Source organism: Oncorhynchus clarkii, chromosome 17 (genome assembly GCF_045791955.1).
Source record: "Oncorhynchus clarkii lewisi isolate Uvic-CL-2024 chromosome 17, UVic_Ocla_1.0, whole genome shotgun sequence".
Taxonomy (NCBI): domain Eukaryota; kingdom Metazoa; phylum Chordata; class Actinopteri; order Salmoniformes; family Salmonidae; genus Oncorhynchus; species Oncorhynchus clarkii.
This window is the reverse complement of record NC_092163.1, coordinates 76426531-76454508: the sequence shown is the minus strand read 5'-3', so window position 1 is coordinate 76454508 and position 27978 is coordinate 76426531. Positions and strand designations below refer to the sequence as shown.

Sequence of the window (27978 nt, the reverse complement as noted above, 5' to 3'; positions counted from 1 at the left end):
GCTGTGCCGCCAGATGTGACCTTCTACCTAGGTGTTAAGAGCGTTGGACTAGCAGCCTAAAGGCTGCAAGTTCAAATCTCCGATCTGACAAGGTACAAATCTGTCGTTCTGCCCCTGAACAAGGCAGTTAACCCACTGTTCCTAGGCCGTCATTGAAAATAAGAATTTGTTCTTAACTGACTTGCCGAGTTAAATAAAGGTACAAAAAATAAAATAAATAATAAAAAAAAGTGTATAGATTAGATTGGGAACTTTTATACATTTTGTTCTATTGTTTTTTTTAGGCCAATCAGAGTGATGCTAATTAAACAATACGGGTTATTGACATTTTGGTTCCGCTTGGGGACGAATAGAATGAGTCGCTCTTTTCATTGTGATTTCAATGTAAATATTAGTAGGCTACACTAAATCTGGTCATCCTCACAAAATATTTGTGTCAAATCCCATTCTTTAGCTTCAGTCTCCTTGACGTTGTCTCCATGGTTTTTAGACGTTTGGGACGACTCTATTACTTCCTTCCATTGTACCAGGAAAACTAAACCAAGCGCAGCAAAAAGTATTTGAAAATATTCAACCCAGATCTGTCTGGATCAGGTAAACTCCATTGATTGATTAATTGATTGATTCATTGATTGAATAATTAATTGATTAATTCATTGATTGATTAATTGATTGATTGATTAATTGATAGATAATGGCCGTGTTCCAGAACATAGACGTTGCTGACGCCTGACAGATCTACAACTTACAGATGTTTAGATCTTACAACGCCTGGATAGGTATTTTAAGTATCAGATAACCAAATCAGATGTTGAAGCAATTTGTCAGTCGATGAAGAGGCACGTAACCATTGGCTGTTGCGTCGTCTAGCCTTCGCTGTGGAACGTGCCCCCTATAAAAGGTCTCTCCAGCACCTCACCCGTAGCTCCACAGCGTTGATAAGCTTGCCACACTTGTCACACTGGTCCCCTCGGGCCTCTGGGTAAGAGCAGAAGGGACATGTTCCCTCGACGAAGCGGTCGGCTAGAAAACGCTGGCACGCCTCGCAGCGCAGCTGCTCCACAATGTCTTCAAGTAGGAAGCCTCGCTCATGGAGACGCCAGAAGATGTTCTGGGCTATCCTGAGAGAGAGAGAGAGAGGATACTTATTCACAAATACAATTCAAAACACCTTCAAAGTTCTCTATCATCCGTACAAACCCCTGAAGAAAATGAATCCACACTAATTCTCCACACAATAGTTTTGATGCGATCAGTCCCTGTTTGAACAGCGGAAGAGGAAGAGGAAGCCGTGTTGCAGAACCCTTTGACATGTCTAGCTACCACACTCCCAGTGTATTGCTAATGTACAGTACCAGTCAAAAGGTTTGGACACACCTACTCATTTAAAGGTTTCTCTTTATTTTTTACTATTTTCTACATTGTAGAATAATAGTGAAGACATCATAACTATGAAATAACACATATGGTATAGCAGTAACCAAATAAGTGTTAAACAAATCAAAATATATGTTAGATTCTTCAAAGTAGACACCCTTTGCCTTGATGACAGCGTTGCACACATTTTCTCAACCAGCTTCATGGTTGAGTCACCTGGAATGCATTTGAATTAACAGGTGTATCTTGATAAAACATATTTCTTTCTTAATGTGTTTGAGCCAATCAGTTGTGTTGTGACAAGGTAGGGGTGGAAGACAGCCCTATTTGGTAAAATACCAAGTCCATATTATGGCAAGAACAACTCCATACCCCACCTTTGCCCTCGGAACAGCCAACAGTTCTTGACCCAAACCAGTGTGCCTGGCACCTACTACCACACCACGTTGAAAGGCACTTCAATATTTTATCTTGTCAATTCACCCTCTGAATGGCACATACCCAATCCATGTCTCAATTATCTCAAGGCTTAAAAATCCTTCTTTAACCCGTCTCCTCCCCTTCATCTACACCGGCTGAAGTGGATTTAACAAGTGACATCACTAAGGGATCATCCACCTGGATTCACCTGGTCAGTCTGTGTCATGGAAAGAGCAGGTGTTCCTAAATGTTTTAGATCAGGTGCTGAATCCTCCTATATAATCCAGAGAATAGACAGAACTTCAACGTGGAAATTCTACCACCGCTACTCACTCAGTCTGTTTCTTTGTGGTGGTACGGCCAAAGAAGTCGAAGTCCACCTGGAACCACTGGTAGATGGAGGCGTGGACAGCATGGTACTTGTCACAGATCTGCTGCGCTGTCAGACCTTCCTCACGGGCCTTGTTCTCTGTAGCTGTGCCGTACTCATCAGTCCCACACACATACAGTACATTCCAACCACGCAGACGACCATACCTGGGGGAGACAGAGACACGGAGAGACATGAAATGAATGTGTAAGCGAGAAACAGAGAGGAGAGATAGAAAGACAAACACAAGAGGTCATGGAGACTAGGAGACACTATGGCTCAAGGGGTAGGGTACTGAATAATACAGTAGGGTAGTGTACAGTATAGTAGGGTAGTGTACAGTATAGTATAGTAGGGTAGTGTACAGTATAGTAGAGAAGGGCACAGCACAATATAGTAGGGCAGTGTACAGTACAGTAGGGTACTGAATAGTATAGTAGGGTACTGAATAGTATAGTAGGGTAGGGTAGTGTACAGTAGGGTAGTGTACAGTATAGTAGGGTAGTGTACAGTAGGGTAGTGTACAGTAGGGTAGTGTACAGTATAGTAGAGAAGGGCACAGCACAATATAGTAGGGCAGTGTACAGTATAGTAGGGTACTGAATAGTATAGTATAGTAGGGTAGTGTACAGTATAGTAGGGTAGTGTACAGTATAGTAGAGAAGGGCACAGCACAATATAGTAGGGTAGTGTACAGTATAGTAGGGTAGTGTACAGTACAGTAGGGTAGTGTACAGTACAGTAGGGTAGTGTACAGTATAGTAGGGTAGAGTACAGTATAGTAGGGTAGTGTAGGGTATAGTAGGGTCGTGTACAGTACAGTAGGGTAGTGTAGGGTATAGTAGGGTCGTGTACAGTACAGTAGGGTAGTGTACAGTACAGTAGGGTAGTGTACAGTATAGTAGGGTAGAGTACAGTATAGTAGGGTAGTGTACAGTATAGTAGGGTAGTGTAGTGTACAGTAGGGTACTGTACAGTAGGGTAGAGTAGTGTACAGTATAGTAGGATAGTGTACAGTAGGGTAGTGTACAGTAGGGTAGTGTACAGTATAGTAGGGTAGTATACAGTAGGGTAGTGCAGAGTACAGTATAGTAGGGTAGTGTACAGTACAGTAGGGTAGTGTACAGTAGGGTAGTGTACAGTAGAGTAGGGTAGTGTACAGTAGGGTAGGGTAGAGTAGTGTACAGTATAGTAGGGTAGTGTACAGTAGGGTAGGGTAGTGTACAGTATAGTAGGGTAGTGTACAGTAGGGTAGAGTACAGTAGGGTAGGGTAGTGTACAGTATGGTAGGGTAGTGTACAGTATGGTAGGGTAGTGTACAGTACAGTAGGGTAGGTAGGGTAGTGTACAGTAGAGTAGGGTAGTGTACAGTATGGCAGGGTAGTGTACAGTATGGTAGGGTAGTGTAGGGTATAGTAGAGTAGTGTACAGTATAGTAGAGTAGTGTACAGTATAGTAGGGTAGTGTAAAGTACAGTAGGGTAGAGTACAGTAGGGTAGGGTAGTGTACAGTATAGTAGGGTAGTGTACAGTATGGTAGGGTAGTGTACAGTACAGTAGTGTACAGTAGAGTAGGGTAGTGTATAGTTGAGTAGTGTATAGTATAGTAGGGTAGTGTACAGTATGGTTAGGTAGTGTAGAGTATGGTAGGGTAGTGTACAGTATAGTAGGGTAGTGTACAGTCGATTCGAGTAGGGTAGTGTAGAGTAGTGTACAGTATAGTAGGGTAGTGTGCAGTAGGGTACAGTATAGTAGGGTAGTGTACAGTATAGTAGGGTAGTGTACAGTAGGGTACAGTATAGTAGTGTAGTGTACAGTAGAGTACAGTATAGTAGGGTAGTGTACAGTAGGGTAGTGTACAGTATGGTAGGGTAGTGTAGGGTATGGTAGAGTAGTGTACGGTATAGTAGAGTAGTGTACAGTATAGTAGGGTAGTGTACAGTATGGTAGGGTAGTGTACAGTATAGTAGGGTAGTGTACAGTATAGTAGAGTAGTGAACAGTATAGTAGGGTAGTGAACAGTATAGTAGGGTAGTGTACAGTATAGTAGGGTAGTGTTCAGTAGGGTAGTGTACAGTATAGTAGGGTAGTGTTCAGTAGGGTAGTGTACAGTATAGTAGAGTAGTGTACAGTACAGTAGGGTAGTGTACAGTACAGTAGGGTAGTGTACAGTATAGTAGGGTAGTGTACAGTATAGTAGGGTAGGGTACAGTAGGGTAGTGTACAGTATAGTAGGGTAGTGTAGGGTAGTGTACAGTATAGTAGGGTAGTGTACAGTAGGGTAGTGTACAGTATAGTAGAGTAGTGTACAGTACAGTAGGGTAGTGTACAGTACAGTAGGGTAGTGTACAGTATAGTAGGGTAGTGTACAGTATAGTAGAATAGTGTACAGTAGGGTAGTGTACAGTAGGGTAGTGTACAGTATAGTAGGGTAGTATACAGTAGGGTAGGGCAGAGTACAGTATAGTAGGGTAGTGTACAGTACAGTAGGGTAGGTAGGGTAGTGTACAGTAGGGTAGTGTACAGTAGAGTAGGGTAGTGTACAGTAGGGTAGGGTAGGATAGAGTAGGGTAGTGTACAGTAGGGTAGTGTACAGTAGGGTAGTGTACAGTAGGGTAGTGTACAGTAGGGTAGGGTAGTGTACAGTATAGTAGGGTAGTGTACAGTATGGTAGGGTAGTGTACAGTATGGTAGGGTAGTGTACAGTCGATTCGAGTAGGGTAGTGTAGAGTAGTGTACAGTATAGTAGGGTAGTGTGCAGTAGGGTAGAGTACAGTATAGTAGGGAAGTGTACAGTAGGGTAGAGTACAGTATAGTAGGGTAGTGTACAGTATAGTAGAGTAGTGTACAGTATAGTAGGGTAGTGTACAGTATAGTAGGGTCGTGTACAGTAGGGTAGAGTACAGTATTGTAGGGTAGTGTACAGTATAGTAGAGTAGGGTACAGTATGGTAGAGTAGGGTACAGTAGGGTAGGGTAGTATATAGTAGGGTAGTGTACAGTAGAGTAGGGTACAGTAGGGTAGGGTAGTGCACAGTAGAGTAGGGTACAGTAGGGTAGTGTGTTATCCACCTGGCAAAGACGTCAGCGCTGAGCACACAGCCGATGATGTTGCCCAGATGAGGGACGTTGTTAACATAAGGCAAGGCACTGGTCACTAGGACGTTCCTCTTGCCCTCCTGAGGAAGACTGGTAAGAAAACAGCCCATCAGAAAGACACTTACAGCGTTCCCTAATTTTTTGTTCTTAACTGACTTGCCTAGTTAAATAAAATAAATCATAAAGAACAATATAGGGACTTATTGGATTCGTGCAGACAGTGGCAAGTCAAATTCAAGGGCTTTCAAGCACTAATATCTTTTCAGGGACCATTATTAACTACTACAAATTGATTTTATGCAATTATTTCTTGTTTCCACCAGATGGCAGTAGATTGTCACAACCTCATTAGAAAAACAAAACCTTGTATTCATCGCTAACTTACAAGTTCTACTCAATAATACATTGTTTCATGGTCAACTGGGTTTATTTTCTGCAAACTTAAACATGTGTAAATATTTGTATGAACATGACAAGATTCAACAACTGAGACATAAACTGAACAAGTTCCACAGACATGTGACTAACAGAAATTGAATAATGTGTTCCTGAACAAAGGAAGTAAAAAGTAACAGTCAGGATCTGGTGTGGCCACCAGCTGCATTAAGTACTGCAGTGCATCTCCTCCTCGTGGACTGCACCAGATTTGCCAGTTCTTGCTGTGAGATGTTACCCCACTCTTCCACCAAGGCAATTGCAAGTTCCCAGACATTTCTGGGGGGGAATGGCCCTAGCCCTCACCCTCCGATCCAACAAGTTCCAGAAGTGCTCAGTGGGATTGAGATCCGGGCTCTTCGCTGGCTATGGCAGAACACTGACATTCCTGTCTTGCAGGAAATCACGCATAGAACGAGCAGTATGGCAGGTGGCATTGTCATGCTGAAGGGTCATGTCAGAATGAGCCTGCAGGAAGGGTACCACATGAGGGAGAAGGATGTCTTCCCTGTAACGCACAGCGTTGAGATAGCTTGTTGTCATTGCAGGCACAGTCCGATGATATTGCGACACACCGCCCCAGACCATGACTGACCCTCCACCTCCAAATCGATCCCCCACCAGAGTACAGGCCTCGGTGTAACGCTCATTCCTTCGACGATAAACACGAATCCGACCATCACACCTGGCGACTCGTCAGTGAAGAGCACTTTTTGCTGGTCCAGCGTCGGTGGGTTTGTGCCCATAGGCGACGTTGTTGCCGATGATGTCTGGTGAGGACCTGCCTTTTACAACAGGCCTACAAGCCCTCCGTCCAGCCTCCCTCAGCCTATTGCGGACAGTCTGAGCACTGATGGAGGGATTGTGCGTTCCTGGTGTAACTCAGGCAGTTGTTGTTACTATCCTGTTCCTGTCCTGCAGGTGTGATGTTCGGTGGTCTGCCACTGCGAGGACGATCTGTCTCCCTGTAGCGCTGTCTTAGGCGTCTCACAGTACAGACAATGCAATGTATTGTCCTGGCCACATCTGCAGTCCTCATGCCTCCTTGCAGCATGCCTAAGGCAAGTTCACGCAGATGAGCAGGGACCCTGGGTATCTTTCTTTTGGTGTCTATTCAGAGAATAGAAAGGCCTCTTTAGTGTCCTAAGTTTTCATAAATGTGACCTTAATTGTCTACCGTCTGTAAGCTGTTAGTTTCTTAAAGATCGTTCCACAGGTGCACGTTCATTAATTGTTTATGGTTCATTGAACAAGCATGAGAAACAGTGTTTAAACCCTTTACAATGAAGATCTGTGAAGTTATTTGGATTTTTACAAATGATCTTTGAAAGAGAAGATCCTGAAAAAGGGGTGTTTTTTTTTTGTTGAGTTCAAAGTGTTGGTGCCATGTTCCAGGAGCTGAAATAAAAACATCCCAGAAATGTTCCTTGAGCACAGAAAGGCAGGATCTACATTGTTCCTGGCATTTTAGCGTTTCGATGTGATGCTTGGCTGCGCCTAGTCAGTCAGTTCTGTACCTGCCTGGCTGAGTGGCGGTGGAATGAGCGAGTTCACCCGGCAACACAGAGAAACACACGAGGCAATAAAACTCTGTAGTCTGCCTGGAGTTGAATTCGCGAGACCAATACATTTTTTTATATTTTCCTAAACATATTTGATCATTATCTGTTCTCCTCTTAAATTTGAATTCAAGTACTAACTTGTGAAAAATGAGTTAAGCAGCTGAAGCACCTTGTGTGGACCCTGCGGACCCTGCGGACCCTGTGGACCCTGCGGACCCTGTGGACCCTGCGGACCCTGCGGACCCTGTGGACCCTGCGGACCCTGTGGACCCTGTGGCCCCTGCGGACCCTGTGGACCCTGTGGACCCTGTGGACCCTGCGGACTGGATATTATGTAGCGTACTCACATAGGGTGTTGTCTCTCTGGAACCATGGGTAAGTCTGCAAGTCCTTTACCCCAGGTGACGGCGGCAGACTGGATCTCTTCCTCTGACAGCACACAATCATCATCATCACCACCCTGGAGGACAGAACATACATCACAGTCCTGTCATCACCACCCTGGAGGACAGAACATACATCACAGTCCTGTCATCACCACCCTGGAGGACAGAAAATACATCACAGTCCTGTCATCATCACCCTGGAGGACAGAAAATACATCACAGTCCTGTCATCACCACCCTGGAGGACAGAACATACATCACAGTCCTGTCATCATCACCCTGGAGGACAGAAAATACATCACAGTCCTGTCATCATCACCTTGGAGGACAGAAAATACATCACAGTCCTGTCATCACCACCCTGGAGGACAGAACATACATCACAGTCCTGTCATCACCACCCTGGAGGACAGAACATACATCACAGTCCTGTCATCACCAACCTGGAGGACAGAACATACATCACAGTCCTGTCATCACCAACCTGGAGGACAGAACATACATCACAGTCCTGTCATCATCACCCTGGAGGACAGAACATACATCACAGTCCTGTCATCATCACCCTGGAGGACAGAACACACATCACAGTCCTGTCATCATCACCCTGGAGGACAGAACATACATCACAGTCCTGTCATCATCACCCTGGAGGACAGAAAATACATCACAGTCCTGTCATCATCACCCTGGAGGACAGAAAATACATCACAGTCCTGTCATCATCACCCTGGAGGACAGAACATACATCACAGTCCTGTCATCACCACCCTGGAGGACAGAACATACATCACAGTCCTGTCATCATCACCCTGGAGGACAGAACATACATCACAGTCCTGTCATCATCACCCTGGAGGACAGAACATACATCACAGTCCTGTCATCATCACCCTGGAGGACAGAAAATACATCACAGTCCTGTCATCATCACCCTGGAGGACAGAAAATACATCACAGTCCTGTCATCATCACCCTGGAGGACAGAACATACATCACAGTCCTGTCATCACCACCCTGGAGGACAGAACATACATCACAGTCCTGTCATCATCACCCTGGAGGACAGAACATACATCACAGTCCTGTCATCACCACCCTGGAGGACAGAACATACATCACAGTCCTGTCATCATCACCCTGGAGGACAGAACATACATCACAGTTCTGTCATCACCACCCTGGAGGACAGAACATACATCACAGTCCTGTCATCATCACCCTGGAGGACAGAACATACATCACAGTCCTGTCATCATCACCCTGGAGGACAGAACATACATCACAGTCCTGTCATCATCACCCTGGAGGACAGAACATACATCACAGGCCTGTCATCATCACCCTGGAGGACAGAACATACATCACAGTCCTGTCATCATCACCCTGGAGGACAGAAAATACATCACAGTCCTGTCATCACCATCATCACCCTGGAGGACAGAACATACATCACAGTCCTGTCATCATCACCCTGGAGGACAGAACATACATCACAGTCCTGTCATCACCACCCTGGAGGACAGAACATACATCACAGGCCTGTCATCATCACCCTGGAGGACAGAAAATACATCACAGTCCTGTCATCATCACCCTGGAGGACAGAACATACATCACAGTCCTGTCATCATCACCCTGGAGGACAGAACATACATCACAGTCCTGTCATCATCACCCTGGAGGACAGAACATACATCACAGCCCTGTCATCACCACCCTGGAGGACAGAACATACATCACAGCCCTGTCATCACCACCCTGGAGGACAGAACATACATCACAGTCCTGTCATCACCACCCTGGAGGACAGAACATACATCACAGTCCTGTCATCATCACCCTGGAGGACAGAACATACATCACAGTCCTGTCATCATCACCCTGGAGGACAGAACATACATCACAGTCCTGTCATCATCACCCTGGAGGACAGAACATACATCACAGTCCTCTCATCATCACCCTGGAGGACAGAACATACATCACAGTCCTGTCATCATCACCCTGGAGGACAGAACATACATCACAGTCCTGTCATCACCACCCTGGAGGACAGAACATACATCACAGTCCTGTCATCATCACCCTGGATGACAGAAAATACATCACAGTCCTGTCATCATCACCCTGGAGGACAGAAAATACATCACAGTACTGTCATCATCACCCTGGAGGACAGAAAATACATCACAGTCCTGTCATCATCACCCTGGAGGACAGAAAATACATCACAGTCCTGTCATCACCACCCTGGAGGACAGAAAATACATCACAGTCCTGTCATCATCACCCTGGAGGACAGAAAATACATCACAGTCCTGTCATCACCACCCTGGAGGACAGAAAATACATCACAGTCCTGTCATCATCACCCTGGAGGACAGAAAATACATCACAGTCCTGTCATCACCACCCTGGAGGACAGAACATACATCACAGTCCTGTCATCATCACCCTGGAGGACAGAACATACATCACAGTCCTGTCATCATCACCCTGGAGGACAGAAAATACATCACAGTCCTGGCATCATCACCCTGGAGGACAGAAATCAAACTGTAAAGCTAAAGAGAGAGAGAGAAATACTTATTTATGAGGCTCTTTTCTTTTAAAAATAATATTTTTTATTTAATTAAAATGTATGGACTAAATATTCCTTAATATCACAGCAGTAGTGTTGTACCTGTATACATGATTATATGTACTGATATTATTACTACTGAAATGAACTGGATTTCATTATCCTCATTGTACTGTATTTACTGAAATGCTGTACCACTATACCGCTTCGGCAATATCTACACATCTTATTTCATGCCAATAAAGCAATCAATCTGAGAGAGAGACACGACAAGACAGAGGTAGAGAGATATGGAGAGAGGTGGAGAGATATGGAGAGAGGTGGAGAGATATGGAGAGAGGTGGAGAGATATGGAGAGGTGGAGAGATATGGAGAGAGGTGGAGAGATATGGATAGAGGTGGAGAGATATGGATAGAGGTGGAGAGATATGGATAGAGGTGGAGAGATATGGATAGAGGTGGAGAGATATGGATAGAGGTGGAGAGATATGGAGAGAGGTGGAGAGATATGGAGGAGAGAGGTGGAGAGATATGGAGGAGAGGTGGAGAGATATGGAGGAGAGAGGTGGAGAGATATGGAGGAGAGAGGTGGAGAGATATGGAGGAGAGATGTGGAGAGCTATGGAAGAGAGAGGTGGAGAGATATGGAGAGAGGTGGAGAGATATGGAGAGAGGTGGAGAGATATGGATAGAGGTGGAGAGATATGGATAGAGGTGGAGAGATATGGAGAGAGGTGGAGAGATATGGAGAGAGGTGGAGAGATATGGAGGAGAGAGGTAGAGAGATATGGAGGAGAGAGGTGGAGAGATTTGGAGGAGAGATATGGAGGAGAGAGGTGGAGAGATATGGAGGAGAGAGGTGGAGAGATATGGAGGAGAGAGGTGGAGAGATATGGAGGAGAGAGGTGGAGAGATATGGAGGAGAGGTGGAGAGATATGGAGGAGAGAGGTGGAGAGATATGGAGAGAGAGAGAGAGATATGGAGAGAGAGAGAGAGAGAAAGAGAGAAAGAGAGAGAGAGAGAGAGAGGGAGAGAGAGCATAGGACTAGGGGTGGATTTGAAGTGTGGCTACTCTCTCACCTCCTCTCTATGTATTACCGGCCAAAGAGGACCACAACGGAAAAAAGGCTTTGAGTTAATGACAATAACATTAGCAGTGTGAATTGTGTTTTCAAATCAATCTTACATGTCCAAATTGTACCATTTACAACCTCAAACATGTTACAAAACAGTTCCCTTGTATGATCTACTGTTGTAACCCAGGATTGATGTTAAAACAAACAAAACACTAAATGTATAATTTTTTTTTTACCTCAGGGCTGTTGCATGGCTGTGTGCCTCTACCCTGAACCTGTCCCTGACCATGGTGTGTGGTTGGCTGTCTCTGCAGGTAGGTCTTCAGAGACTCCGCCTTCAGTCCCTTCCCCTGAAGTACAGTCTGGGCTGCGGACACACAGGCTGCCAACATGCCCACACGCTCAAACCACAGCTGCAGCGTCTGATTACCTACAGTAAAAGGCCAAGAGGAACGGACGCCACGGTTAAACACATATACTGACAGAAGTTCTTTAAAGTACTTTAAAGTACTACTTAAGTCGTTTTTTTTTTGGGGGGGGGGGGGGGGGGGGTATCTGTACTTTACTATTTATATTTTTGCCAACTTTCACTTCACTACATTCCTAAAGATAATAATGTACTATTTAATCAATACATTTTCCCTGACACACAAAGTACTCGTTACATTTTAAATGCTTAGCAGGACAGGAAAATAGTCCATTTCATACACTTATTTTTGGGCCGGCAGGTATGTGGTTTAGAGTGTTGAACTAGTAATTGAAAGGTTGCTGGATCGAATCCCCCGAGCTGACAAGGTTAAAAATCTGTCGTTCTGCCCCCTGAACAAGGCCGTTAACCCACTGTTCCTAGGCAGTCATTGTAAATAAGAGTGTGTTCTTAACTGACTTGCCTCGTTAAATAAAATACAAATAATCAAGAGAACCTCTGATCTGGCAGACTCACTAAACACACATGCTTCATTTGTAAACGGTGTCAGTGTTGGAGTGCCCCCCCCCAGGCTATAAAACTACAACAAGAAACGGCTGCCATCTGGTTTGCTCAATATAAGACATTTGAAATTATCTATGCTTTTACTTTTAATACATTTAAAACCAAATACTTTTAGAGTTTTACTCAGGTAGTATTTTACTGGGTGACTTTCACTTGAATCATTTTCTATTATAGTATCTTTACTTTTACTCAAATATGACAATTGGGTACTTTTTCCCACCACTGTATAAACACCTAAACTAGATCAAATGCTCATTTAAAAACAACAACATATCACTCACCTGATACCAGACTGCTGTCAGACAGGATAGGGTAGAGAGCTGCCCACAGAACCACATCTGCCACAGAAACCATCTCCTAAAATACACAGCCCAGTTCAATCACTCACGTTTTCAGAAAATACCTTTTCACAACAACTACTGTCAGTAAGCCTTTTACAGTAACGTACAAGCAGAAGTTAATTACATTATATTTCACATTCATGTGCGTTTCCCAGTCAGATTTAACGGTGTGTGTTGAGTTGTGAAGGTGTGTGTGTTGAGTTGTGAAGGTATGTGTGTTGAGTTGTGAAGGTGTGTGTGTGTATGTTGTGAATGTGTGTGTGTGTGTGTGTGTTGTCGTACAGCAGTGAGGAACAGCGTGGTCCTCTGGCTCAGACTCTGGTCCAGGTAGCTAAGAGGTCCCTGTAGAACCCTGGGGGTTTCTGCTCCTTTTCCCTGCAGCACCACCATGTGAAGGGCCTGCATCACTGCAGGCTGGAGACAAGAATAACTTGATTAACACCTGTACAACACAGAACGGCAAGTTCAAACCCCCGAGCTGACAAGGTACAAATCTGTCATTTTGCCCCTGAACAAGTTAACCCACTGTTCCTAGGCCGTCATTGAAAATAAGAATTTGTTCTTAACTGAATTGCCTGGTTAAATAAAGGTAAAAAAAAAATAATAATTAAAACAAGCGTTCGGGCCTCTGGAAGTGGCTCAGCGGTCTAAGGCTTAGCATCGCAGTGTTTGAGGAGACCAATGAGGAGGCGCAAAATTGTCCATTTTAGGGGAGTTTGGCCGTCCGGGATGTCCTTGTCCCATCGCGCTCTAGCGACTCCAACACGGTCGCCAGGTGTATGGCATTTCCTCAGAGACATTGGTGCTTCCGGGTTAAGCGAGCAGTGTGTCAAGAAGCAGTGTGGCTTGGCACGGTCGTGTTTACGGAGGACACACAGCTCTCAAACTTCACCTCTCCTGAGTCCATACGGGAGTTAAAGACTAAAACAACCAAAATTTGGGGAGAAAAAGGGGGTAAAAAATAAAAAATAAAAATAAAGAACACCAATTGCAAAGATTAAAACAGAACGTGATTTGATTTGTTCAATTAATATACATGGCATCTTATTGTACACTTCCAAGAAGTCACTGCGGACGGGAGCATCGTGGCTGATGATTTCCAGGAAGTCACTATGGATGGGAGCATCTTGGCTGACGATTTCCAGGAAGTCACTATGGATGGGAGCATCTTGGCTGACGATTTCCAGGAAGTCACTATGGATGGGAGCATCTTGGCTGACGATTTCCAGGAAGTCACTATGGATGGGAGCATCTTGGCTGACGATTTCCAGGAAGTCACTATGGATAAGAGCATCTTGGCTGACGATTTCCAGGAAGTCAAATGGATGGGCGCATCGTGGCTGATGATTTCCAGGAAGTCAAAATGGATGGGCGCATCGTGGCTGATAATTTCCAGGAAGTGACTATGGGTGGGCGCATCATGGCTGACGATTTATCAGACATTCTTACCTGTAGTTCTGTAGCTTCCCATTCCAGCCACTGGTTGACGATATCACTGGATTCCTGTCCATTCAGCTCTATCAGGTACCTAAGGACACATGGATGAAAAGACTGGATGACTGAGGAACCTCTACAACGACACAGACCAGGTAATCACACAGCTAGCTACAGCATTAAATCAGTTGGCTTAAAACTTCTTGATTCTACTTGAGACGCATGTCTCAAGTAGGCACCTGGAAATGCAAATGCGCTACGCTAAATGCTAAATGTACTCGTTAAAACTCAAACCTTGATCAAAATTCACAAGCAGGGTATTGAATTAAAGCTACACTCGTTGTGAACCTAGCCAACAAGTCAGATTTTTAAAATGCTTTTCGGCGAAAGCATGAGAAGGTATTATCTGATAGCATGCACCACCTGAAAATGCCTGAATGCGACGTAAACAAAGACTCTGCTTATCCGACGCAGCACAAAACGCAGAAATAAAATATAAAACATTCATTACCTTTGACGAGCTTCTTTCTTGGCACTCCTATATGCCCCATAAACATCACTATTGGGTCTTTTTTTCGTTTAAATCGGTCCATATATACCCAAAATAGCTTTCTATGGAAGCTGTGTCATTCAGAAAAAAACATCGTTTTTTAACGCTGCATCATTTTTTAAAATTAAAAAAGTTGACGATAAACTTTCACAAAACACTTCGAAATCCTTTTGTAATCCAACTTTAGGTATTAGTAAACGTTTATAATCTATCAAAATGATTACAGGGCGATGTATATTCAATAGGTCCTCGTCTGCAAATCAATGGCTGCCATTGTCCACATTTACAGCGTCCTGGTGGAGACTGGAAGAAACGGATGCCAGATACTTGGATTTTCCAACAAAAAATTCAATTGAAAATGACGACAATGGCGACATCGTGTGGAATTTGTATGAATTGCATGCAGGTCGATATTCAATTTTGTCCTCTTTTAACAACCCATGAAAGTGACTTATGGAAATTATTTTTAGCTTTCAGAGAGCAGTTTTTCTTGCGTTTTTCAATGAAACACACGATCTGTTATAGTCACAGCCGTGATTTAACCAGTTTAAGAAACTTCAGAGTGTTTTCTATCCACACATACTAATCATATGCATATACTATATTCCTGGCATGAGTAGCAGGACGCTGAAAAGTTGCGCGATTTTTAACAGAATGTTTGAAAAAGGAGGGGGTAGAAGTAAGAGGTTAACGACGACACAGATACTATACAGTTGGCTGGGTTTTATATATCTTTTCCGTGCATCGGCAGGACAGAACAGCTATTATATATTTTTAAGACGAGGGGTATGGGTGTGTGTCTATTTGTCAATAACTGCTGGTGCGCGATGTCTAATATTAAGGAAGTTTTGAGGTATTGCCCGCCTGAGGTAGAGTATATCATGATAAGCAGTAGACCACACTATCTACCAAGACAGTTTTCATCTATATTATTCGTAGCCGTCTATTTACCACAACAAACCGATGCTGGCACTAAGACCTCACTCAACCAACTCTATAAGGCCATAAACAAACAAGAAAATGCTCATCCAGAAGCGACGCTCCTAGTGGCCGGGGACTTTAATGCAGGGAAACTTAAATCTGTTTTACCTCATTTCTACCAGCATGTTACATGTGCAACCAGAGGAAGAAAAAAACACCTTTACTCCACACACAGAGATGAGTACAAAGCTCTCCCTCACCCTCCATTTAACACATCTGACTATAACTCTATCCTCCCGATTCCTGCTTACAAGCAAAAACTAAAGCAGGAAGTATCAGTGACTCGCTCAATACGGAAGTGGTCAGATGACACGGATGCTACGGTACAGGACTGTATTGCTAGCACAGACTGGAATATGTTCCGGGATTCATCCAATGGCATTGAAGAGTATACCACCTCAGTCACCGGCTCCATCAATAAGTGCATCGACGTCGTCCCCACAGTGACCGTACGTACATATCCCAACCAGAAGCCATGGATTACATGCAACTTCCGCACCAAGCTAAAGGCTAGAGCTTCCACTTTTAAGTAGCCGGACACTAATCCGGAATCTTATAAGAAATCTTACTATGCCCTCAGACGAACCATCAAACAGACAAAGCGTCAATACAGGTCTAAGACTGAATCCTACTACACCGGCTCTGATGTTCGTCTTATGTGGCAGGGCTTAAACTATTATGGACTACAAAGGGAAACCTAGCCGCAAGCTGTCCAGTGACACGAGCCCACCAGACGGGCTAAATGCCTTTTATGCTCGCTTCGAGACAAGCAACACTGAAGCATGCATGAGAGCACCAGCTGTTCCGGACATCTGTGTGATCACGCTCTCTGTAGCTGATGTGAGCAAGACATTTAAACACGTCAACATTCACAAGGCCTAGATGGATTACCAGGACGTGTCCTCAAAGCACGCATGGAACAACTGGCAAGTGACTCCACTGACATTTTCAACCTCTCTCTGACCAAGTCTGTGATACCTACGTTTCAAGCAGACCACCATAGTCCCTGTACCCAAGAAAGTGAAGGTACACTGCCTAAATGATTACCGTCCCTTAGCACTCACGTCGGTAGCCATGAAGTGCTTTGAAAGGCTGGTCATGGCTCACATCAACACCATCATCCCGGAAACCCTATACCCTCTCCAATTCACATGACGCAATTTCAATCGCACTCCACACTGCCCTTTCCCATCTGGACAAAAGGAACACCTATGTGAGAATGCTGTTCATTGACTACAGCTCAACATTCAACACCATCATGCCCACAAAGCGCATCACTAAGCTAAGGACCCTGGGACTAAAAACCTTCCTCTGCAACTGAATTCTGGACATCCTGACGGGCCACCCCCAGATGGTAAGGGTAGGCAAGAACACATCTGTCATGCTGATCCTCAACATGGGGGCCCCTCAGGGGTGTGTGCTCAGTCCCCTCCTGTACTCCCTGTTCACCCACGACTGCGTGGCCAAGCACGACTCCAACACCATCGTTAAGTTTCCTTACGACAAAACGGTGGTAGGCCTGATCACCAACAACGATGAGACAGCCTACAGGAAGGAGGTCAGAGACCTGGCCGTGTGGTGCCAGGACAACAACCTCTCCCTCAACGTGAGCAAGACAAAAGGAGATAATCGCGGACTACAGGAAAAGGAGGGCCGAACAGGCCCCCATTATCATCGACAGGGCTGTAGTGGAGAGGGTCAAGAGTTTCAAATTCCTTGGTGTCCACATCACCAAGAAAATATCATGGTCCAAGCATAGAAAGTCGTGAAGAGGGTACAACAACGCCTTTCCCCCTCGGGAGACTGAAAAGATTTTACATGGGTCCCCAGATCCTCAAAAAGTTCTACAGCTGCACAATCGACAGCATCGACAGCATCCTGACCGGTTGCATCACAGCCTGGTGTGGCAACTGCTCGGCCTCCGACTGTAAGGCGCTACAGAGGGTAGTGGGAACGGCCCAGTACATCACCGGGGGCCAAACCTCCTGCCATCCAGGACCTACTGTATATACCAGGCGGTGTCAGAGGAAAGCCCAAAAGACTCTAGTCACCCAAGTCATAGACTGTTCACTCTGCTACCGCACAGCAAGTGGTACCGTAGTGCCAAGTCTAGGTCCAAAAGACTCCAGTCACCCAAGTCATAGACTGTTCTCTCTGCTACCGCACAGCAAGTGGTACCGTAGTGCCAAGTCTAGGTCCAAAAAGCTCCTTAACAGCTTCCACCCCCATGCTATAATGCCATACTGCTGAACAACTAATCAAAATGGCCACCTGGGCAATTTATATTGACCCCCCCCATTTTTTTACATTTTGCACTGCTGCTACTCGCTGTTTATTATCTATGCCTCGTCACTTTACCCATACCTACGTGTAAAAATGACCTCCACTAACCTGTACTCCCCGCACATTGACTCGGTACCGGTACCCCCTGTATATAGCCTCCACATTGACTCGGTACCGGTACCCCCTGTAATATAGCCTCCACATTGACTCTGTACTGGTACCCCCTGTATATAGCCTCCACATTGACTCTGTACCGGTACCCCCTGTATATAGTCTCCACATTGACTCTGTACTGGTACCCCCTGTATATAGCCTCCACATTGACTCGGTACCGGTACCCCCTGTATATAGTCTCCACATTGACTCGGTACCGGTACCCCCTGTATACAGCCTCCACATTGACTCTGTACCAGTACACCCTGTATATAGTCTCCACATTGACTCGGTACCGGTACCCCCTGTATATAGTCTCCACATTGACTCTGTACCGGTACCCCCTGTATATAGTCTCCACATTGACTCGGTACCGGTACCCCCTGTATATAGTCTCCACATTGACTCTGTACCGGTACCCCCTGTATATAGTCTCCACATTGACTCGGTACCGGTACCCCCTGTATATAGTCTCCACATTGACTCGGTACCGGTACCCCCTGTATATAGTCTCCACATTGACTCTGTACCGGTACCCCCTGTATATAGTCTCCACATTGACTCGGTACCGGTACCCCCTGCATATAGTCTCCACATTGACTCGGTACCGGTACCCCCTGTATATAGTCTCCACATTGACTCGGTACTGGTACCCCCTGTATATAGCCTCCACATTGACTCGGTACCGGTACCCCCTGTATATAGACTCCACATTGACTCGGTACCGGTACCCCCTGTATATAGACTCCACATTGACTCGGTACCGGTACCCCCTGTATATAGACTCCACATTGACTCGGTACCGGTACCCCCTGTATATAGACTCCACATTGACTCGGTACCGGTACCCCCTGTATATAGTCTCCACATTGACTCGGTACCGGTACCCCCTGTATATAGCCTCCACATTGACTCGGTACCGGTACCCCCTGTATATAGACTCCACATTGACTCGGTACCGGTACCCCCTGTATATAGACTCCACATTGACTCGGTACCGGTACCCCCTGTATATAGACTCCACATTGACTCGGTACCGGTACCCCCTGTATATAGTCTCCACATTGACTCGGTACCGGTACCCCCTGTATATAGCCTCCACATTGACTCGGTACCGGTACCCCCTGTATATAGACTCCACATTAACTCTTTATTTCTTGAACTGCACTGTTGGTTAAGGGCTTGTCAGTAAGCATTTCACGGTAAGGTCTACTACACCTGTTGTATTCAGCATTTCACGGTAAGGTCTACTACACCTGTTGTAGTCTGCATTTCACAGTAAGGTCTACACTACACCTGTTGTAGTCTGCATTTCACTGTAAGGTCTACACTACACCTGTTGTATTCAGCATTTCACTGTAAGTTCTACTACACCTGTTGTATTCAGCATTTCACTGTAAGGTCTACTACACCTGTTGTATTCAGCATTTCACTGTAAGGTCTACTACACCTGTTGTATTCAGCATTTCACTGTAAGGTCTACACTAGACCTGTTGTAGTCAGCATTTCACAGTAAGGTCTACTACACCTGTTGTATTCAGCATTTCACTGTAAGGTCTACAACACCTGTTGTATTCAGCATTTCACTGTAAGGTCTACAACACCTGTTGTATTCAGCATTTCACAGTAAGGTCTACAACACCTGTTGTATTCAGCATTTCACTGTAAGGTCTACACTACACCTGTTGTATTCAGCATTTCACTGTAAGGTCTACTACACCTGTTGTAGTCAGCATTTCACAGTAAGGTCTACTACACCTGTTGTATTCAGCATTTCACTGTAAGGTCTACACTACACCTGTTGTATTCAGCATTTCACTGTAAGGTCTACTACACCTGTTGTATTCGGCACGTGACAAATAACATTAGATTAGATTTGATCATACCCCTTCCGATCTTTAGGACTTCCTAGAGAGTAAAGGTGTGAATGTCTATATAATGGAGGAATGATATAGTATGTTAGTATAGATGGTAGAGCAGGGGTACTAACTGGCAGAAATGTCTATATAATGGAGGAATGATATAGTATGTTAGTATAGATGGTAGAGCAGGGGTACTGACTGGCAGAAATGTCTATATAATGGAGGAATGATATAGTATGTTAGTATAGATGGTAGAGCAGGGGTACTGACTGGCAGATGGAGTTGGGGCTGAAGAGGTGTGTTCCACTGGGGAGGAGCAGGGCAGGCAGGGCTGGACGGCTGAGGTAGGGCACCACTCGCTCTGTAAACACAACATACGACCCATTAGCCTACAGTTCATTAATAATAATAGATTGTACTTTTCTATACACCCAAAACACTTTACATAGTAAAAGGGGAAGACTCACCTCACCTCACCATCAAAATACAGGTAAGAGTTAACAACTCAACCAACATATTCGCTATCAACCACGTTTTCATGAAGTTGCCCTTAAACCTAGTAGTAAAGTCTGTTATTACACAGTAATGGAGTCGTGTCCCCCCCGCCCCGAAACGTATCACAAAGAAATGTCCTTTGGAGGGCTAAAGTGGATCTTAAAGGTTTAAAGGGATCATTGGTCACAGATTCAATCGTCATCATCAATTCTTCGAATTCATTTTAATCCGAAAACTAATCAGAACTCAATCCGATAAGACCCGTTGTTACACGGTCTATGGATGGGTAAGACCGAGGAGGATTGGCAATATGGCTTAATGTGTCTGTTAGGGCTGCCTGGATAGACAGAGGACTAGAGAGAGAGAGAGAGAGAGAGAACTAGACATCCTTGTCTGGCCAAGGCCCAGTTTGTCCTTTCTGTCACTGTGTGTTGTCTGTCTGTCTGTCTATGGGAGAATCTCGGTTGCATTCTCCTCGCGTCCTCTCTCCTCGACTCCTTCTCAAAACTAATTTATGAGGAGGTCAGAGGGGAGGGACCTCTGGCTTTCTCGTCCAATGGGTTTTGAGGAGGCGGCGAAGATATAGGACGCGAGGAGAATGCAATCAGGGGAGGCAGGTAGTCTAGTGGTCAGAGCGTTGGGCCAGTAACCGAAAGGTTGCTAGATCGAATCCCCGAGCTGACAAGGTAAAAATATGTCATTCTGCCCCTGAACAAGGCATTTAACCCACTGTTCCTAGACCAGTTAACCCACTGTTCCTAGGCCGTCATTGCAAATAAGAATTAGTTCTTAACTGACTTGCCTCGTTAAATAAAGGTTCAATTGAGATTCTCCCTATGTGATTGAACAGTTGACAGTGAAAGATGTTAGAGTGGACAGGCTGGACTGTATGACAGAGAGCCCTGTCAGTCTATATCATCACAGCAGAGCTCAGGAGGATCAGATCACATAGCTGGACAGTTCAGCCACAAGCTGAACAAAACAATCAGCTCATGGAACAGCTCAATCATGGAGAAGCTTCAGAGAGAGACAGAGACAGAGAGAGCAGGTATTATGATTGCAGCGTTAGGACCACAGAGATGTATCTCCAACACCTTCTGCTTTGGGGAATACACATGATAACCTTGTTGTGTACTGCTGGCTTGGTAGTTATGACATAAGGGCATTTCCACGAAAACAGAATGATGCTGAGACTTTTTCACTTTAAAATGTATGTCAAACAATAACCAATGAGTTAAACAAACCATACAACTCTATACACAAGGACTACTTTGAACAATTTCCACTGATTTGTTTTACAAAAACAACAAATTTGAAGAACAATGCAGCTGCAAAGTTTGGTAACAGAAAGATGGTTCGCTCTGTCATTCTGTTACCAAATGATGGTTTGTTCTGTCATTCTGTTACCAAATGATGGTTTGTTCTGTCATTCTGTTACCAAATGATGGTTGGTTCTGTCATTCTGTTACCAAATGATGGTTCGTTCTGTCATTCTGTTACCAAATGATGGTTCGCTCTGTCATTCTGTTACCAAATGATGGTTCGTTCTGTCATTCTGTTACCAAATGATGGTTCGTTCTGTCATTCTGTTACCAAATGATGGTTCGTTCTGTCATTCTGTTACCAAATGATGGTTCGTTCTGTCATTCTGTTACCAAATGATGGTTCGCTCTGTCATTCTGTTACCAAATGATGGTTCGTTCTGTCATTCTGTTACCAAATGATGGTTTGTTCTGTCATTCTGTTACCAAATGATGGTTTGTTCTGTCATTCTGTTACCAAATGATGGTTTGTTCTGTCATTCTGTTACCAAATGATGGTTTGTTCTGTCATTCTGTTACCAAATGATGGTTGGTTCTGTCATTCTGTTACCAAATGATGGTTGGTTCTGTCATTCTGTTACCAAATGATGGTTGGTTCTGTCATTCTGTTACCAAATGATGGTTGGTTCTGTCATTCTGTTACCAAATGATGGTTTGTTCTGTCATTCTGTTACCAAATGATGGTTGGTTCTGTCATTCTGTTACCAAATGATGGTTTGTTCTGTCATTCTGTTACCAAATGATGGTTTGTTCTGTCATTCTGTTACCAAATGATGGTTGGTTCTGTCATTCTGTTACCAAATGATGGTTGGTTCTGTCATTCTGTTACCAAATGATGGTTGGTTCTGTCATTCTGTTACCAAATGATGGTTTGTTCTGTCATTCTGTTACCAAATGATGGTTTGTTCTGTCATTCTGTTACCAAATGATGGTTGGTTCTGTCATTCTGTTACCAAATGATGGTTGGTTCTGTCATTCTGTTACCAAATGTTGGTTCTGTCATTCTGTTACCAAATGATGGTTGGTTCTGTCATTCTGTTACCAAATGATGGTTCGTTCTGTCATTCTGTTACCAAATGATGGTTCGCTCTGTCATTCTGTTACCAAATGATGGTTCGTTCTGTCATTCTGTTACCAAATGATGGTTCGTTCTGTCATTCTGTTACCAAATGATGGTTCGTTCTGTCATTCTGTTACCAAATGATGGTTCGCTCTGTCATTCTGTTACCAAATGATGGTTCGTTCTGTCATTCTGTTACCAAATGATGGTTTGTTCTGTCATTCTGTTACCAAATGATGGTTGGTTCTGTCATTCTGTTACCAAATGATGGTTGGTTCTGTCATTCTGTTACCAAATGATGGTTGGTTCTGTCATTCTGTTACCAAATGATGGTTGGTTCTGTCATTCTGTTACCAAATGATGGTTGGTTCTGTCATTCTGTTACCAAATGATGGTTGGTTCTGTCATTCTGTTACCAAATGATGGTTCTGTCATTCTGTTACCAAATGATGGTTTGTTCTGTCATTCTGTTACCAAATGATGGTTTGTTCTGTCATTCTGTTACCAAATGATGGTTTGTTCTGTCATTCTGTTACCAAATGATGGTTTGTTCTGTCATTCTGTTACCAAATGATGGTTTGTTCTGTCATTCTGTTACCAAATGATGGTTTGTTCTGTCATTCTGTTACCAAATGATGGTTTGTTCTGTCATTCTGTTACCAAATGATGGTTCGTTCTGTCATTCTGTTACCAAATGATGGTTCGTTCTGTCATTCTGTTACCAAATGATGGTTCGTTCTGTCATTCTGTTACCAAATGATGGTTTGTTCTGTCATTCTGTTACCAAATGATGGTTTGTTCTGTCATTCTGTTACCAAATGATGGTTTGTTCTGTCATTCTGTTACCAAATGATGGTTTGTTCTGTCATTCTGTTACCAAATGATGGTTTGTTCTGTCATTCTGTTACCAAATGATGGTTGGTTCTGTCATTCTGTTACCAAATGATGGTTGGTTCTGTCATTCTGTTACCAAATGATGGTTTGTTCTGTCATTCTGTTACCAAATGATGGTTTGTTCTGTCATTCTGTTACCAAATGATGGTTTGTTCTGTCATTCTGTTACCAAATGATGGTTCGCTCTGTCATTCTGTTACCAAATGATGGTTTGTTCTGTCATTCTGTTACCAAATGATGGTTTGTTCTGTCATTATGTTACCAAACTTTGCATCTGCAAATGTTTTGTATAATTCTACCAAGTCTATTGCCTTTTTTCTTTCCCCTTACAATAAAAACATTACAGTGAAATCCATGTGATCAACTTTAATTTGGAGAGTTGATTAGTAAGTCCAGTTACAGCTTCTTTTGACAAACTAATAATATAATAGTACACTGTTCAAAAAAATAAAGGGAACACTAAAATAACACATCCTAGATCTGAATAAATGAAATATTCTTATTAAATACTTTTTTCTTTACATAGTTGAATGTGCTGACAACAAAATCACACAAAAATTCTCAATGGAAATCAAATGTATCAACCCATGGAGGTCTGGATTTAGAGTCACACTCAAAATTAAAGTGGAAAACCACACTACAGGCTGATCCAACTTTAATGTAATGTCCTTAAAACAAGTCAAAATGAGGCTCAGTAGTGTGTGTGGCCTCCACGTGCCTGTATGACCTCCCTACAACGCCTGGGCATGCTCCTGATGAGGTGGCGGATGGTCTCCCGAGGGGTCTCCTCCCAGAGCTAGACTAAAGCATCTGCCAACTCCTGGACAGTCTGTGGTGCAACGTGGCGTTGGTGGATGGAGCGAGACATGATGTCCCAGATGTGCTCAATTGGATTCAGGTCTGGGGAACGGGCAGGCCAGTCCATAGCATCAATGCCTTCCTCTTGCAGGAACTGCTGACACACTCCAGCCACATGAGGTCTAGCATTGTCTTGTATTAGGAGGAACCAAGGGGTCTGAGGATCTCATCTCGGTACCTAATGGTAGTCAGGCTACCACTCGCGAGCACATGGACGGCTGTGCGGCCCCCCAAAGAAATGCCACCCCACACCATGACTGACCCACCGCCAAACCGGTCATGCTGGAGGATGTTGAAGGCAGCAGAACGTTCTCCACGGCGTCTCCAGACTGTCACGTCTTTCACATGTGCTCAGTGTGAACCTGCTTTCATCTGTGAAGAGCACAGGGCGCCAGTGGCGAATTTGCCAATCTTGGTGTTCTCTGGCAAATGCCAAACGTCCTGCACGGTGTTGGGCTGTACCGTGGACGTCGGGCCCTCATACCACCCTCATGGAGTCTGTTTCTGACCGTTTGAGCAGACACATGCACATTTGTGGCCTGCTGGAGGTCATTTTGCAGGGCTCTGGCAGTGCTCCTCCTTGCACAAAGGCGGAGGTAGCGGTCCTGCTGCTGGGTTGTTGCCCTCCTACGGCCTCCTCCACGTCTCCTGATGTACTGGCCTTTCTCCTGGTAGCGCCTCCTTGCTCTGGACACTAAGCTGACAGACACAGCAAACCTTCTTGCCACAGTTCGCATTGATGTGCCATCCTGGATGAGCTGCACTACCTGAGCCACTTGTGTGGGTTGTAGACTCCGTCTCATGCTACCACTAGAGTGAAAGCACCGCCAGCATTCAAAGGTGACCAAAACATCAGCCAGGAAGCATAGGAACTGAGAAGTGGTCTGTGGTCACCACCTGCAGAACCACTCCTTTATTGGGGGTGTCTTGCTAATTGCCTATAATTTCCACCTGTTGTCTATTCCATTTGCACAACAGCATGTGAAATGTATTGTCAATCAGTGTTGCTTCCTAAGTGGACAGTTTGATTTCACAGAAGTGTGATTGACTTGGAGTTACATTGTGTTGTTTAAGTGTTCCCTTTATTTTTTTGAGCAGTGTATAACCAGCCAGGTCACAGGTGAAATGATTTGATGTATTCCTAAACAAAAACAACAGTACATCAACAATTGTACATGATAACTTCCATAATTAAATAGCATATTTTAATTTTACGTTTACTATGTTACTCGTTTTTTGCTTCGTAGCCAGAGCAAAAGCTGCCTCGTGACTGGTTATGTGCTGAATGCATGGCCTGACCGGTTTTGTCTGTCCTGTTTTGTCCTGTCCTGTTTAGTCCTGTCCTGTTTTGTCCTGTCCTGTCCTGTTTAGTCCTGTCCTGTTTTGTCCTGTCCTGTCCTGTTTAGTCCTGTCCTGTTTAGTCCTGTCCTGTTTAGTCCTGTCCTGTCCTGTTTAGTCCTGTCCTGTTTTGTCCTGTCCTGTTTAGTCCTGTCCTGTTTTGTCCTGTCCTGTTTTCCAAATGTAACGTTTTTCCCAAGAATATCCGTACTGTCCAGTCATGCTGATCCTCATCCTTTCCCGCTCATCAACTTGGATAGAGTCAGGGATATGTTTTGTATTATTCTAAAAGGCCGACTGCAACACACAGCATGTTTCCAATCCCCTTACATTGGATTTATGACAGAGTTACAGTAAGTAAAACAGTCTTCGTAACAGCTTCTTTTTACAAAGTAAAAACGGTATCAACCCGGTCAAATTATTAACATGAGCGCCAATCAATAGGAATAACACAAACGCCTCATGACACTATTGTTGTTCTGAATTAAATCAACTTCTTCGTCCTCACTTTCTGTTAGACCTCCTTTAAATTAGATTGATTGTGCAAAGTTAATTCATCGCCCATTCCTTCAGTGGGCAGGAATCGTTGACCTCACTGGATAGAGGATATGTCTCGCAGGATTATAAAGTCTGACTGAAACATGCATTAATTTCCCTTCCGATCAATGTGATTAGTAAAAAGGTTATAGTAAATAAAAACCTTCCTAAGCCGTTTCTTTTTCCAAAGTAAAACGTAAAAAAGAGAATGGTAATTAACCCTCAAGGCACTAATTATTTACTGCTGATAGATAGGCATAATAAAAGTCATTATTGTCTCTGGAAATTAAAATCAACCTCTTCACCCTCCTTTTCTTTCAGTTAGGCCTAATTCAAATTCAATTGTGAAGTATTCAGTGAGGAGAGAGAGTCACATTAGCGCCTGGCTGGGTACCAATGTCCTACAGTAGATTGCCTTGGGGGTTAAGTTGGGTATAAGTTAAAAAATAAAATAAATTTAAAAAACAGGTAAAAAAAAAAGCTCTATATACTTTTCTGTTTGTGATTTCAAAACTTTGACAAAATGAGCAGTATAAAGTACAAACATTTAGGAAATATCAGGAAAAAAACAGGACGTTGTTATTTTTCCAACTAAATCAAAGCGTCAGTGGCCGTTAACGGTTTTAGTGTTAAGAAACCTAACGTCTAACTGTCTGTGTTATTTTTTCAGTGACTGCACGCCATGTAAACAATGTAAAGCCAGTAGACTAAATATGCAGAGGACTGTCTCTACATTGTGTTCACCTGGTGGGAAAGAGGCATACAGCACTACTGTATATTGTTGGAACAACACAACCATGGCAATAGACCTAGCTGTAGCCTTTTCTGGTCAGTTCTCAGCTGTCACAGGTAAAATTGGTCAATTAATTAATTAATGTGTGTGTGGGCAGTGGATGTGATCTTGTTTGCCAGCTCTGTGACTCACTGATGGTACTTGGGTGAATGTGTCATTACCCTTCAATCCCGAATACTGATCTTCTATTCTGAGATTCAACCAACCTTGACAACAGTAGTGGAGTAGACGGATCTGATCTGGCAGTGTCAAACCTGATGGCCAGGCTCCATGAAATGAATGGCTCCTCTTTACGAGAAAAACAAATCTGCTATAACTAACCAGCCTAGTGGTTAGTTAGTACCAACGGGACATGTAAAGGTATCAATGATCTGACACACCATGTGTTAGCCAGTTAGCAGGCAACCTAGCAGCTAGCACGTCTAGCTAACGTTATTCTCTTACCTTCGTGGTTGACATGTTTAACGTCACATTTGACTCCCGTAAATTCGAGCACTGCTATCACTTTAACACAGTGCGGATTTCCGTCACTCACGAATAGTTTCATCTAGCTGCCTCTAATTCAACTGCTTGTGGACTGAAATACCTAGATATAACTTGATAAAGTACTGGAAATTACAATAAAATGTAAATATCTAACAGCATGTAACTCCGCCGGTAAGTGCTACTCAACGCGCTGATGCAACCAGGGTTCAGTTGCACTTTTTTTGCAAATGGCGCACATTGAAGTTTTTTGGAGTTTATCAAGACATGTGTTAAACCTGTAAAGTCAGACTAT

At 44.0% G+C, this 27978-nt stretch overlaps 1 protein-coding gene across 2 annotated transcripts in view; it reads right to left on the bottom strand.

The window, feature by feature from the left end:
* The window catches only part of LOC139371427 (methionyl-tRNA synthetase 1), a 53800-nt gene extending 25822 nt beyond the window's left edge, over window positions 1-27978 (bottom strand). The window contains exons 1-10 of one of the 2 annotated variants that reach the window (XM_071111836.1): window positions 27645-27978; window positions 20174-20264; window positions 14090-14168; window positions 12923-13054; window positions 12581-12656; window positions 11545-11738; window positions 7609-7721; window positions 5238-5354; window positions 2131-2334; window positions 920-1121 (exon numbers count right to left, since the gene is read on the bottom strand). In XM_071111836.1, coding sequence (XP_070967937.1) covers window positions 920-1121; window positions 2131-2334; window positions 5238-5354; window positions 7609-7721; window positions 11545-11738; window positions 12581-12656; window positions 12923-13054; window positions 14090-14168; window positions 20174-20264; window positions 27645-27747 — 1311 coding nt within the window. In that variant the 5' untranslated portion in view covers window positions 27748-27978. The remainder of the gene's footprint in view (window positions 1-919; window positions 1122-2130; window positions 2335-5237; window positions 5355-7608; window positions 7722-11544; window positions 11739-12580; window positions 12657-12922; window positions 13055-14089; window positions 14169-20173; window positions 20265-27644) is intronic. The other variant, XM_071111835.1, reaches the window with a different exon arrangement.